This window comes from Ranitomeya variabilis, chromosome 6, assembly GCF_051348905.1.
Source record: "Ranitomeya variabilis isolate aRanVar5 chromosome 6, aRanVar5.hap1, whole genome shotgun sequence".
Lineage (NCBI taxonomy): Eukaryota > Metazoa > Chordata > Amphibia > Anura > Dendrobatidae > Ranitomeya > Ranitomeya variabilis.
The window spans coordinates 14571488-14586990 of NC_135237.1; the positions used below are offsets into that span (position 1 = coordinate 14571488).

A 15503-nucleotide genomic window follows, 5' to 3' on the forward strand; every position below is an offset into this window, starting at 1 on the left:
CCTGCCCCCGGGGGCTCACAGTCTACAGGAGGAGGGAGACCCTGCCCCCAAGGGCTCACAATCTACAGGAGGAGAGAGGACCCTGCCCCCGAGGGCTCACAGTCTACAGGAGGAGAGAGGACCCTGCCCCCGAGGGCTCACAGTCTACAGGAGGAGGGAGGACCCTGCCCCCGGGGGCTCACAGTCTACAGGAGGAGAGAGGACCCTGCCCCGAGGGCTCACAGTCTACAGGAGGAGAGAGGACCCTGCCCCCGAGGGCTCACAGTCTATAGGAGGAGAGAGGACCCTGCCCCCGGGGGCTCACAGTCTATAGGAGGAGAGAAGACCCTGCCCCCGGGGGCTCACAGTCTATAGGAGGAGAGAAGACCCTGCCCCCGGGGGCTCACAGTCTATAGGAGGAGAGAAGACCCTGCCCCCAAGGGCTCACAATCTATAGGAGAGAGGACCCTGCCCCCGAGGGCTCACAGTCTATAGGAGGAGAGAGGACCCTGCCCCCGGGGGCTCACAGTCTATAGGAGGAGAGAGGACCCTGCCCCCGAGGGCTCACAGTCTACAGGAGGAGAGAGGACCCTGCCCCGAGGGCTCACAGTCTATAGGAGGAGAGAGGACCCTGCCCCCGGGGGCTCACAGTCTATAGGAGGAGAGAAGACCCTGCCCCCGGGGGCTCACAGTCTATAGGAGGAGAGAAGACCCTGCCCCCAAGGGCTCACAATCTATAGGAGAGAGGACCCTGCCCCCGAGGGCTCACAATCTATAGGAGAGAGGACCCTGCCCCCGAGGGCTCACAGTCTATAGGAGAGAGGACCCTGCCCCCGAGGGCTCACAGTCTATAGAAGGAGAGAGGACCCTGCCCCCGAGGGCTCACAGTCTATAGGAGGAGAGAGGACCCTGCCCCCGAGGGCTCACAATCTACAGGAGGAGAGAGGACCCTGCCCCCGAGGGCTCACAGTCTACAGGAGGAGAGAAGACCCTGCCCCCGAGGGCTCACAGTCTATAGGAGGAGAGAGGACCCTGCCCCCAAGGGCTCACAATCTACAGGAGGAGAGAGGACCCTGCCCCCGAGGGCTCACAGTCTACAGGAGGAGAGAAGACCCTGCCCCCGAGGGCTCACAGTCTACAGGAGGAGAGAGGACCCTGCCCCCGAGGGCTCACAGTCTACAGGAGGAGAGAGGACCCTGCCCCCAAGGGCTCACAATCTACAGGAGGAGAGAGGACCCTGCCCCCTAGGGCTCACAGTCTACAGGAGGAGAGAGGACCCTGCCCCCGAGGGCTCACAGTCTATAGGAGGAGAGAAGACCCTGCCTGCGAGGGCTCACAGTCTACAGGAGGAGAGAGGACCCTGCCCCCTAGGGCTCACAGTCTACAGGAGGAGAGAGGACCCTGCCCCCGAGGGCTCACAATCTACAGGAGGAGAGAGGACCCTGCCCCCGAGGGCTCACAGTCTACAGGAGGAGAGAGGACCCTGCTCCCGAGGGCTCACAGTCTACAGGAGGAGAGAGGACCCTGCCCCCGAGGGCTCACAGTCTACAGGAGGAGAGAGGACCCTGCCCCCGAGGGCTCAGTCTACAGGAGGAGAGAGGACCCTGCTCCCGGGGGCTCACAATCTACAGGAGAGAGGACCCTGCCCCGAGGGCTCACAGTCTACAAGGGATGGGTGAGGATACAGTAGGTGAGGGTAGAGCTGGTCATGCAGCGGTTTGGTCGATCGGTGGTTACTGCAGGTTGCAGGCTTGTTGGAAGAGGTGGGTCTTCAGGTTCTTTTTGAAGGTTTCTATGGTAGGTGAGAGTCTGATGTGTTGGGGTAGAGGGTTCCAGAGTAGGGGGACAGCACGGGAGAAGTGATATAGGGCGATTATAAGAACTCGAGAAGTGGACCCTCTGGGTCGTGGCTTCAGAGCCCCCGAGGACGAGCGGACCAGATAGTGCCACCCCCTGTACAGGGAGTGTTTGGGACAGGCCCAAGGAGGGTGAAGCCGCAACTGCCGGAGCCAAAGGGGCGACTGTGGGCAGGAGCAAAGAAGAACAGAAGGTGGGAGAAGGACAGAGCCACTGAGGCGACCAGAATGGGCAGAGGCTGCAAGGACAGAGTACTGACCGGTATGGCAAAGACACACGATTGGCGGGGAACGTCAGGAGCACAGGACTGGCAGGGACGTCAGGAGCACAGGACTGGCAGGGACGTCAGGAGCACAGGACTGGCAGGGACGTCAGGAGCACAGGACTGGCAGGGACGTCAGGAGCACAGGACTGGCAGGGACGGCAGGAGCACAGGACTGGCAGGGACGGCAGGAGCACAGGACTGGCAGGAACGGCAGGAGCACAGGACTGGCAGGAACGGCAGGAGCACAGGACTGGCAGGAACGGCAGGAGCACAGGACTGGCAGGGACGGCAGGAGCACAGGACTGGCAGGGACGGCAGGAGCACAGGACTGGCAGGGACGGCAGGAGCACAGGACTGGCGGGTACGGCAGGAGCACAGGACTGGCAGGGACGGCAGGAGCACAGGACTGGCAGGGACGGCAGGAGCACAGGACTGGTGGGTACGGCAGGAGCACAGGACTGGCAGGGACGGCAGGAGCACAGGACTGGCAGGGACGGCAGGAGCACAGGACTGGTGGGTACGGCAGGAGCACAGGACTGGCAGGGACGGCAGGAGCACAGGACTGGTGGGTACGGCGGGAACACAGGACTGGCAGGGACAGCAGGAGCACAGGACTGGCAGGGACGGCAGGAGCACAGGACTGGCAGGGACGGCAGGAGCACAGGATTGGTGGGTACGGCAGGAACAGCAATAGCTAGATGCAGAGGATGGGTCAAGAGAGGGCTTTTTGAGGATACAGTGCTGTGTAAATTAATTGGGACGAAGCAAAAAAATAAACTGTTATAATGCAGTGTTACATACTAATTCTGAAAACTACCTTATTCCACTGGCTAGTTGACCAAGATTTATTTATTATATATTAAAACTGGTTTGAATCACTGACTGGTAACCAACTTACGATTTTACTTAGAAAGCCCTGTAGGTATGATGGAGGCATGTTTAAAGCTTGAGGGGAAAGCACCAGTTGTTAGTGATAGGTTGAAGAGATGGGTTAGGGTTGGGATGAAGACTGTGGTGAGGTTTGGGATGAAGTGGGATGGGATCGGGTCAAGTGCACAGGTGGTGAGATGTGATCCTGAGAGTAGAGTGGAGAGTCGATCTTCTGTAATGGTGGAGAAGTTGGTTTTGGAGGTGGAGGGCTGGGTAGTTGGGAGGAAGGGCTCTGGGGGTTGTCGACCAAAACTGCCTCTGATGTTATCAATCTTCTGCTTGAAAAATGAGGCAAAGTCTTCAGCTGAGATGAGTGGGGAGGGAGGAGGTGCTGGGGGACGGAGGAGAGAATTGAAGGTGATGAATAACTGTTTAGGGTTGTGAGACAGGGAGGATATGAGAGATGAGAAGTAGGTTTGTTTAGCTGTGGTGAGTGTGGCCTTGAAAGTAGTGAGGGACTGTTTGAATGCGATGAAGAGCTTGTTGGAGTGGGATCTTTTCCATCTGCGCTCAGCAGCCCTGGAAGCTCGCCTCAGTTCTTTGGTCAGGCTGGTGTGCCAGGGCTGTAAGTCAGGATCAGTAATGTAATGTATGTACACAGTGAGTGCACCAGCAGAATAGTGAGTGCAGCTCTGGAGTATAATACAGGATGTAACTCAGGATCAGTGATGTAATGTATGTACACAGTGACTGCACCAGCAGAATAGTGAGTGCAGCTCTGGGGTATAATACAGGATGTAACTCAGGATCAGTAATGTATGTACACAGTGACTGCACCAGCAGAATAGTGAGTGCAGCTCTGGGGTATAATACAGGATGTAACTCAGGATCAGTAATGTAATGTATGTATACAGTGACTGCACCAGCAGAATAGTGAGTGCAGCTCTAGAGTATAATACAGGATGTAACTCAGGATCAGTAATGTAATGTATGTACACAGTGACTGCACCAGCAGAATAGTGAGTGCAGCTCTGGAGCATAATACAGGATGTAACTCAGGATCAGTAATGTAATGTATGCACACAGTGACTGCACCAGCAGAATATTGAGTGCAGCTCTGGGGTATAATACAGGATGTAACTCAGGATCAGTAATGTATGTACACAGTGACTGCACCAGCAGAATAGTGAGTGCAGCTCTGGGGTATAATACAGTAGGCAACTCAGGATCAATAATGTAATGTATGTACACAGTGACTGCACCAGCAGAATAGTGAGTGCAGCTCTGGGGTATAATACAGGATGTAACTCAGGATCAGTAATTTAATATATGTACACAGTGACTGCACCAGCAGAATAGTGAGTGCAGCTCTGCAGTATAATACAGGATGTAACTCAGGATCAGTAATGTAATGTATGTACACAGTGACTGCACCAGCAGAATAGTGAGTGCACCAGCAGAATAGTGAGTGCAGCTCTGGTGTATAATACTGGAGGTAACTCAGGATCAGTAATGTAATGTATGTACACAGTGACTGCACCAGCAGAATAGTGAGTGCAGCTCTAGAGTATAATACAGGATGTAACTCAGGATCAGTAATGTAATGTATGTACACAGTGACTGCACCAGCAGAATATTGAGTGCAGCTCTGGGGTATAATACAGGATGTAACTCAGGATCAGTAATGTAATGTATGTACACAGTGACTGCACCAGCAGAATAGTGAGTGCAGCTCTGGGGTATAATACAGTAGGCAACTCAGGATCAGTAATGTAATGTATATACACAGTGACTGCACCAGCAGAATAGTGAGTGCAGCTCTGGGGTATAATACAGGATGTAACTCAGGATCAGTAATGTAATGTATGTACACAGTGACTGCACCAGCAGAATAGTGAGTGCAGCTCTGGGGTATAATACAGTAGGCAACTCAGGATCAGTAATGTAATGTATGCACACAGTGACTGCACCAGCAGAATAGTGAGTGCAGCTCTGGAGTATAATACAGGATGTAACTCAGGATCAGTAATGTAATGTATGTATACAGTGACTGCACCAGCAGAATAGTGAGTGCAGCTCTGGGGTATAATACAGTAGGCAACTCAGGATCAGTAATGTAATGTATGTACACAGTGACTGCACCAGCAGAATAGTGAGTGCAGCTCTGGGGTATAATACAGTAGGCAACTCAGGATCAGTAATGTAATGTATGTACACAGTGACTGCACCAGCAGAATAGTGAGTGCAGCTCTGGGGTATAATACAGTAGGCAACTCAGGATCAGTAATGTAATGTATGTACACAGTGACTGCACCAGCAGAATAGTGAGTGCAGCTCTGGGGTATAATACAGGAGGTAACTCAGGATCAGTAATGTAATGTATGCACACAGTGACTGCACCAGCAGAATAGTGAGTGCAGCTCTGGGGTATAATACAGGAGGTAACTCAGGATCAGTAATGTAATGTATGCACACAGTGACTGCACCAGCAGAATAGTGAGTGCAGCTCTGGAGTATAATGCAGGATCAGTGTAACGTATGGTGTTCGGTCTTGCAGGGCAGCGAGATGAGTACCGGCAGCAGTGATGTTCAGGTGTTCGTGCGTTTCCGTCCCACCCCTCATTTTGCTCAGGACGTGATCAGTGTGGATGCTGACAGTAAGGTGAGGGGGTGATAATTGGTGACGGGGGTCTCGGTTCCGGCCTCCTATAATTGACGTCTTGTCTCCGTCAGGCCGTTGACATTCACCTCCGGAAGGATGATAAATTCGGCGTGGTCAATAACAAGCGATATGATTGGTCATTTAGAGTGGACAGCGTCCTCCACGATGTGTCCCAGGCCTCCGTGTACCAGGCTGTGGCCAAGTCTGTGGTGACACAAGGGTTACAGGGCTACAATGGTGAGTGGCGTGCCAGCAATGTATGCGGGATATTGGGGACGGGCTTAACCCTTTCATACCTGCATTTCTTCGTCAGTGACTGTGCTGTTTCTCTAGGTACAATCATGTGCTATGGACAGACAGGAGCCGGAAAAACATACACCATCACCGGTGCTACAGAGAACTACAAGAACCGCGGCGTCATACCCAGAGCCCTGCAGCAGGTACTGCCCCGGGGGGAGCGGACAGGTCCGCCTGTGTAATCACCTGCCACACTCCAGTCACATCCAGACCTGCACAGCAGGCAGTGAGCAGCTTTGTGAGCGCAGCTCTGGATGTGACTGGAGATGACAATGTGGAGGTCCTTACACCCGGCCTGACGTTATTCTGCCTCCATCCTGCAGGTGTTTAAAGAGATCGATGAGCAGAGTGATCGCACGGTGACCGTGAGGATCTCGTACCTGGAGATCTACAACGAGACGCTGTTCGACCTCCTGTCCACCATGCCGGACGTCCCGGCCTCCGGCCCACAGATGGCCATAGTGGACGAGCCCCAGGGGGTGTCTGTTAAGGGGCTCTCGCTCCATCACGCTGCAGACGAGGAGCACGCCCTGAACCTGCTGTTTGAGGTGAGCCGCCATGGTGCCTGTGTGTGCGACCACGTTCTGGATTATCGGATGCTGAAGTGTAGACTGTCAGCTTTCACCCATCACGTGGACGCTGTGCACGGTGTCTGCTGCTCCACAGGCCACTATGTCACAGTGTCGCTATATTCCCGGCAGGGCGAGACCAACAGGATCATCGGGTCACACACCCTGAACAAGAGCTCCTCCCGATCCCACTGTATCTTCACTGTCCACCTGGAGGTGAGTGACGTACAGCATCCGCCAGTAACACACAGTGTCTGCCAGTTACAGCGTCCACCAGTAACGTGCAGCGTCTGCCAGTAACACACAGTGTCCGCCAGTAACACAGTGTCTGCCAGTAACGTGCAGCGTCCGCCAGTAACACAGTGTCCGCCAGTAATGTGCAGCGTCCGCCAGTAACACAGTGTCTGCCAGTAACGTGCAGCGTCCGCCAGTAACACACAGTGTCCGCCAGTTACAGTGTCCACCAGTAACGTGCAGCGTCTGCCAGTAACACACAGTGTCCGCCAGTTACAGCGTCCACCAGTAACGTGCAGCGTCTGCCAGTAACACACAGTGTCCGCCAGTTACAGCGTCCACCAGTAACGTGCAGCGTCTGCCAGTAACACACAGTGTCCGCCAGTTACAGCGTCCACCAGTAACTTGCAGCGTCCATGAGTAACATGCAGCGTCCGCCAGTAACACACAGCATCCGCCAGTAACGTGCAGCGTCTGCCAGTAAAACACAGTGTCCGCCAGTAACACAGTGTCCGCCAGTAATGTGCAGCATCCGCCAGTAACACAGTGTCTGCCAGTAACGTGCAGCGTCCACCAGTAACACACAGTGTCTGCCAGTAACGTACAGCATCCGCCAGTAACACACAGTGTCTGCCAGTAACATACAGTGTCTGCCAGTAACATGCAGTGTCCGCCAGTAACACACAGTGTCCGCCAGTAACGTGCAGCATCCGCCAGTAACACACAGTATCCACCAGTAACGTGTAGCATCCGCCAGTAAGACAGTGTCTGCCAGTAACGTGCAGCATCCGCCAGTAACACACAGTGTCTGCCAGTAACGTGCAGCATCCGCCAGTAACAGTGTCCACCAGTAACGTGCAGCGTCCGCCAGTAACACACAGTGTCTGCCAGTAACGTGCAGCATCCGCCAGTAACACAGTGTCCGCCAGTAACGTGCAGCATCCGCCAGTAACACACAGTGTCCGCCAGTAACGTGCAGCATCCGCCAGTAACACACAGTGTCCGCCAGTAACGTGCAGCATCTGCCAGTAACACACAGTGTCCGCCAGTAACGTGTAGCATCCGCCAGTAACACACAGTGTCCGCCAGTAACGTGCAGCATCCGCCAGTAACACAGTGTCCACCAGTAACGTGCAGCATCCGCCAGTAACACAGTGTCTGCCAGTAACGTGCAGCATCCGCCAGTAACACAGTGTCCACCAGTAACACACAGTGTCTGCCAGTAACGTGCAGCATCCGCCAGTAACACACAGTGTCTGCCAGTAACGTGCAGCATCCGCCAGTAACACAGTGTCCGCCAGTAACGTGCAGCATCCGCCAGTAGCACACAGTGTCCGCCAGTAACGTGCAGCATCCGCCAGTAACACACAGTGTCCCCCAGTAACGTGCAGCATCCGCCAGTAACACACAGTGTCCACCAGTAACGTGCAGCATCCGCCAGTAACACAGTGTCCACAGTAACGTGCAGCGTCCACCAGTAACACACAGTGTCTGCCAGTAACGTGCAGCATCTGCCAGTAACACAGTGTCCGCCAGTAACGTGTAGCATCCGCCAGTAACACACAGTGTCCGCCAGTAACGTGCAGCGTCCTCCAGTAACACACAGTGTCCACCAGTAACGTGCAGTGTCCGCCAGTAACACACAGTGTCTGCCAGTAACGTGCAGCGTCCGCCAGTAACACACAGTGTCTGCCAGTAACGTGCAGCATCCGCCAGTAACACAGTGTCCACCAGTAACGGGCAGCGTCCACCAGTAACACACAGTGTCTGCCAGTAACGTGCAGCATCCGCCAGTAACACACAGTGTCCGCCAGTAACACACAGTGTCCGCCAGTAACACAGTGTCCGCCAGTAACGTGCAGCGTCTGCCAGTGACACACAGTGTCCGCCAGTAACGTGCAGCGTCTGCCAGTAACACAGTGTCCGCCAGTAACGTGCAGCGTCTGCCAGTAACAGTGTTCGACAGTCACACACAGTGTACACGCAGCGTCTGCCAGTAACAGTGTCCGCCAGTAACACACAGCGTCTGCTAGTAACGTGCAGCGTCTGCCAGTAACACAGTGTCTGCCAGTAACATTCAGCGTCTGCCAGTAACACAGTGTCTGCCAGTAACACACAGCATCCGCCAGTAACGTGCAGCATCCGCCAGTAACACACAGTGTCTGCCAGTAACACATAGTGTCCGTCAGTAACGTGCAGCATCCGCCAGTAACACACAGTGTCTGCCAGTAACACATAGTGTCCGTCAGTAACGTGCAGCATCCGCCAGTAACACACAGTGTCCGCAGTCATTGGGTACACTGTGTGCATGCCTGCCACAGGCCTCACGTCTCATCCTCCAGTTACAGCCAAAGCTGCACTCACTGTCAGAGCTGCACTCACTATTCTGCTGTTACATCGTGTCTCTTCTTCCAATCACCTCGAGAGCTGCAGTCTCTGGTCTGCTGGTAGATCATGTCTTATCCTCCAATCACCTCCAGAGCTGCAGTTACTATTCTGTTACATCGTGTCTTATCGTCCAATCACCTCCAGAGCTGCAGTTACTATTCTGCTGTTACATCATGTCTTATCCTCCAATCACCTCCAGAGCTGCAGTTACTATTCTGCTGTTACATCATGTCTTATCCTCCAGTCACCTCCAGAGCTGCAGTTACTATTCTGCTGTTACATCGTGTCTTATCCTCCAATCACCTCCAGAGCTGCACTTACTATTCTACTGTTACATCATGTCTTATCCTCCAGTCACATCCAGAGCTGCATTCTCTGGTCTGCTGGTAGATCATGTCTTATCCTCCAGTCACCTCCAGAGCTGCACTTACTATTCTGCTGTTACATAGTGTCTTATCCTCCAGTCACCTCCAGAGCTGCAGTTACTATTCTGCTGTTACATCGTGTCTTATCCTCCAATCACCTCCAGAGCTGCACTTACTATTCTACTGTTACATCATGTCTTATCCTCCAGTCACATCCAGAGCTGCATTCTCTGGTCTGCTGGTAGATCATGTCTTATCCTCCAGTCACCTCCAGAGCTGCACTTACTATTCTGCTGTTACATAGTGTCTTATCCTCCAGTCACATCCAGAGCTGCACTTACTATTCTGCTGTTACATCGTGTCTTATCCTCCAGTCACATCCAGAGCTGCACTTACTATTCTGCTGTTACATCGTGTCTTATCCTCCAGTCACATCCAGAGCTGCACTTACTATTCTGCTGTTACATCGTGTCTTATCCTCCAATCACCTCCAGAGCTGCACTTACTATTCTACTGTTACATCATGTCTTATCCTCCAGTCACCTCCAGAGCTGCAGTTACTATTCTGCTGTTACATCGTGTCTTATCGTCCAATCACCTCCAGAGCTGCAGTTACTATTCTGCTGTTACATCATGTCTTATCCTCCAATCACCTCCAGAGCTGCAGTTACTATTCTACTGTTACATCATGTCTTATCCTCCAATCACCTCCAGAGCTGCACTCACTATTCTGCTGTTACATCGTGTCTTGTACCCGAGACCTGTTCTCAGTGGACACTGAGGTCCATAGAGCCAATCATGTTCCTGTCACAGATGAGGATAGATATGAGGGGTCCGCACAGACCACCCGCCTCACAATATAAGCCATTAATACCTTCTGATCTCGCTCATACACTCAGGTTGGTGCAGAGAACGTGCTGCCCCCGATGGATCACTCATCCAGTAAGCCCCGTGACTGGATCTCTGCGCATTGTCCTGGGAGTCTTGAAGACTGCGGCAGTGAATGAATTAATTAACCTGTTATTCTCCAGTCTCACTCCAGGACTTTATCCGATGCAAAATACACGGTATCGAAGATTAACCTGGTGGACCTGGCGGGATCTGAGAGACTTGGCAAAACCGGGGTGAGTGCACGGGCGACGGTCTGGGCAGAGCGGGCAGAAGCTGATTCCCTGTGCCGGGTAGTCGGTCCTGCGGGGAGCCACGTCTGCGGGGAGCCGGGTCTGTGGGGAGCTGGGCCTGCGAGGAGCCACGTCTGCGGGGAGCCGGGTCTGTGGGGAGCTGGGCCTGCGAGGAGCCACTTCTGCAGGGAGCTGGGCCTGCGAGGAGCCACGTCTGCGGGGAGCCGGGTCTGTGGGGAGCTGGGCCTGCGAGGAGCCACTTCTGCAGGGAGCTGGGCCTGCGAGGAGCCACGTCTGCGGGGAGCCGGGTCTGTGGGGAGCTGGGCCTGTGAGGAGCTACGTCTGCGGGGAGCCACGTCTGCGGGGAGCTAGGCCTGTGGGGAGCCACGTCTGCAGGGACCCGGGTCTGCGGAGAAGCAGACCTGCGGGGTAGAGCATGCTCATCCTGTCCCGGTGTTCGCCTCCAGTGGGCACACACGCATGAAAATGATGCACGTCAGAGCGCACGTTCACTCTCTCTGCTTTCTTACAGTCTGTGGCCCCTGCGTCCGGGCCCCATTTTGCAGAGGATTTTGGATGTATGCCCCAACGGGGACACAGAGTGCAATGTGAAGACGCCCTCAGTGTCAGCCGCCCTGATCTTTTGCTCTGTTCCTCAGTCTGAAGGACAAGTCCTGAGAGAAGCCACCTACATCAACAAGTCACTGTCCTTCCTGGAGCAGACGATCATCGCTCTGGCCGACCGCCGCGACCACGTGCCGTTCCGGCAGAGTAAACTGACTCACGCCCTCAAGGACTCCATCGGTAAGAAACAGCGATGAAACAGTCAGCAGGATTGTGCACAGTCTGCAGCAGCACAGCCCTTAACATAGAGGGACCTGGTGTCCGCACCACAGGTCCCAGAAAGTAGACCATGAGCGAGCAGGGCATGGTGGGAGACTTCTCAGATAGCCCCTGTCATGTCACACATAGGTAGAGGCAGGGGTCCCCACATTCCTCATTTTGTTTTCCTGATTTTTAGGAGGAAACTGCATCACCGTCCTGGTGGCAAATGTCTACGGCGAGGCGGCTCAGATAGACGAGACGGTGAGTCTGCCTGGGATGTGATCGGCTCATGGAGGGGTGGGACATGTGTGCAAAGAGCGTTGTGCGTCCTCTGACTGTGTACAACCCCTCCCCCGCCACCGTTGTTGTTGCCACGTAATGTGGGACGTTTTGACTGTTCCAAATTAAATTGTAAAATCCAAGTACGTGCACGGAAGAGCCACGCTGATACACTGAGCATCATGGCAGATCTCCCTTTATTACATCATGACATTATATGCTATATAGGCTTTTCTTGGACATAAATTGTAGCAATATCATTGGTTTATCTCTATTTATGTGCTGGCATTAGCACACACACATCTCATTGGTAAAGGTAATACTGTCTACACCCAGCTGGAGAGTTCAGGTGCGTCTCTACTCTTTGGTTTCTCTGTTATTTCTATGTCTATAGACAAAGACATTCCTAAAACTCCTTATCTGAAAACACACAGACAGACTCAGCAGGAGATAATACGTGTAGAATATCCACAATAGAGTCAGGATAGATGAATAGACAAATATTTAGAATTGAGAGTCCTCAGTGGTTGATACCTTTTAATGGAGAACTGAAAAGATGGTAACAAATTGCAGCGTTCGAGACAACTCAGGTCTCTTCATCAGGCATAGACTAATAGAAATTCTAAAGAATCACATATTTATGCACAGGAATAATGTCATAGATAGGACAGGTGACGTGAAGCAGAACTACTTATAGGAGAGTGATAAACAGTTATGTCCATAAATATTGGAACAGTTCATAGATAAGGAGTGTGAATGTTTTATTGTCCTCTGATCGGGGTCTGGTTCTGCGTTGTGATGACCCCACAAGGTCTGAGGAGCAAATTCATTAATTGATGTAAAAAGACATAAATCCATGCGACACATTCATTCCTGCACTGAGAGTGTCTTTTCATGGCCAAGCTTGAAAGCGACTTTTTGTCCTCATGTCCTGTTGAGGGAGGATTTAAAGTGATCCTTCACGGTTAACCCAGTGATTTCCAAATTAATATATAAGGTGTTGCCGGCAACTGAAAATGACCAGACGGAGACGTGTGTCTCTGTATGGGGGATCGAGCAGATCTCTAGCCCCCGTTTATTCTGCATGACTTTATCATAGTCATAGAAATTACACTTCAACCAATCAGCATAAGAACACGCTCACAGTTCTTAGCCTATAAGAATGCAGGAACAATCTGTGCGTCAAAGTTTTGTAGAACAATACACCCTCAGTCTCATGTTCTACCGAGGTTGCAACAATCAAGGTCTCCTCAAAATCTCATAACAGCTGTAACCTTTAGCCTACTAACAAAATTTATATCAAAACAACAAAATGGAGTCGAAAAGCACAAAATGGAGATTCTTTCTTAATTTCTTCCTTCACATTCCCCCCTAGATAAATTTTGTTAATTAATGTCCAGCATCAGAGGTACTATCCCAAGCTATAAGCTCGAGGGATACTGGTCTTCACATGACTGGTGCCATGTTACCAGCCATGTCTGTTGCGGCGTACCCGTCCCCCCTGTATACTAGAATTTACGAATAACAATTATTGATAACAGTAGTGGGGATCTTTTGAAGATAGCCATGCGCTTGGCTTCAACATCTTCATCAGGTAACTTTGTGAAATCGGTGTAGAGAAGAGCAGGGGTGGCAACGCTTTTGGTTTCATCATTAGTTATCCTAGTACAGAATTTCCTAATACACACAGAAATACACCAAAAAACAAGTTTTAGTATTACATACATGACAAAGATAAAGGTGAATACTGGCAGCCATTTTAAATACAGTTATATCTGCAAGCATAGGAAAAAGTTATTGTTTCACAGTATAAGAGTATAGCAGTACAAAAAGGTATAAGAAAATATATTTTCACCTTGACAATCCCCCCTAAACACTAAATTTTTCCCTTAAGAAAGATCCTTCGAGACTGTCCATGTGATGGGAAAAGGGGAGGTGGATCTCTTCATCCAGACACCTCAGAAACTCTCCCCTAGCGAGAGGCCTCCAGGCAGCTGAACCCTTCACTAACCTCACATGGAGTTCTCCCACTGTCCCTAAACTAAATCTCTTAACATCATTTGAGAATGGGGGGTTTTGTTTACTCTTTTGAGGGGGACATACTTAGGGATCTCCCCTGGATCAGTACCATCGTACTCTGGTGGGTCTACTTCTTGATTGAGGAAGGTGCCAGTCGGAGTTGCTTTCACTAACTACCTAGGCCTGCCCAGGTGCACTTATATGTCCATCATATTATCATTGTTTGTTTGTAAAATGAGAAAGATTGGTTCTCAGGGTCAGCCAATTGTTTTTGCATAGCTAGTCAGTGGGCCTCCAGGGATAATACTCCTGTATCTGTCTTAGGGCCCCTTCACACTGTGCAATCAAAGTCTGAACGAGCGTTCGATTTGTGACGTTTATCCGTCCTCGTTCCGAGGTTGCAAAGTGTGACATGGCGTTACGATTTGCGACGCAGCCCAGCATCGTACGATGTGAAAGAAAGAGCAGAACTTTCTTTCGTCGTAAATGTCTCGCTGTGGCGGTCGAAATCGTAGTATGTGACGGCGGTCATACGAGCTCGTAATGCGACTACGTGGGTTGGGCTTCCGCATACCTGTCTCCTGATTGGGCGTGACGTTTTAGCACGCCCATGCTGGTAATACGTCACGCTCGGAGTCGTAGGACTATGGCGGTGTGAAGGGTAGCGTACGATTGCGACGCGTGACGTTCACATCGCAACTACGTCAGAAAAAGCGTTAACATCGTAGAGTGTGACCGCTGGCTACGAGCTCGTACTGCGATGTCGAATATGACGCAAATGCGTCGTAATCGTAGCAGAATCGACCAGTGTGAAGGGGCCCTTACCCTACCTGATGTGGTTGGTTCTCTGGTGGTGGGGGCGACATGACATGCTGGTCTACAGCTCCTTCCCAAAAGGATTACTGTCAGCCTACTCCCAAAAGTTAATGTCCCCACTATCCGCCAACCACAATCCTGTGTCAGCTTCTTATATCACTGCATGTGATCTTGTCTGGACAGGATTCAGTGTAATTCTCTTAGGTCGGGTTGCAGCACGGGTCATACAAGTGTTAGGGCCCAAATCCTCAACTATACCCTGAAAGGCATCACAGCTATAATTAACAAATCTTTGTTCTCTGTAATATATGTAATTGATCCATTCAACATTTTTATTAATCTGCACCTGTGGGATTGTAGAAGCAAAGCCGGCATAAATCTGGTTCTGGGCTTTAAACTGGTCAGGCACCCCCCTTGGCACTCCAATGGCATCAATATACACTAGTGGATCTTCTTCATAACTCATGTGGAGCTGATCGAGACTTCTCCTCTTTCTGGTAGGTTCATCAGGTATCTTTGGATCCCAAAAATAAAATCTTGAACTGCATAGCTAGTTTAACAAGGGTGCATTGACCTATCCAGGCATTAGGCAACATAGGACGGAGCTTACCATCTCCACATAACCAATAAATGTCGTACATATATTCTGTATGTTTGATTAGCAAATCAGTATCTAGAGAACTGTTCTCTTTGCAGAAACCTGTCTTGAAGATCCCTACTGGTGTACCTGTGGTGTCGTGGGAATTGTAGCAGGTGTAATTGTCAGCTAATACGGTTACTTCTCCTGGAACCTTTAGTTTGGGTCTCTCATGAATTAGTGGGACATAATCTGGGCGATCAGTGGCTTCAAACCTTTCAACAGATTCATGACACAGGCAGTGGTGTTGTCATCAGGGAAAAGCAATGCGTGCGTGTATAGATGTGTATTCGCAGCAGCATAAGCAATACATCCTACAG

General features: G+C 51.5%; 1 protein-coding gene across 1 annotated transcript in view; it reads left to right on the plus strand.

Annotated features, from left to right (window-relative positions):
- The window catches only part of KIF9 (kinesin family member 9), a 39743-nt gene that overhangs the window by 1768 nt on the left and 22472 nt on the right, over positions 1–15503 (plus strand). Inside the window, exons 2-9 of the mRNA XM_077267870.1 lie at positions 5529–5633; positions 5705–5870; positions 5967–6073; positions 6254–6478; positions 6632–6715; positions 10518–10610; positions 11267–11411; positions 11629–11693. Of these exons, the coding sequence (XP_077123985.1) occupies positions 5538–5633; positions 5705–5870; positions 5967–6073; positions 6254–6478; positions 6632–6715; positions 10518–10610; positions 11267–11411; positions 11629–11693 (981 nt within the window). The 5' untranslated portion in view covers positions 5529–5537. The remainder of the gene's footprint in view (positions 1–5528; positions 5634–5704; positions 5871–5966; positions 6074–6253; positions 6479–6631; positions 6716–10517; positions 10611–11266; positions 11412–11628; positions 11694–15503) is intronic.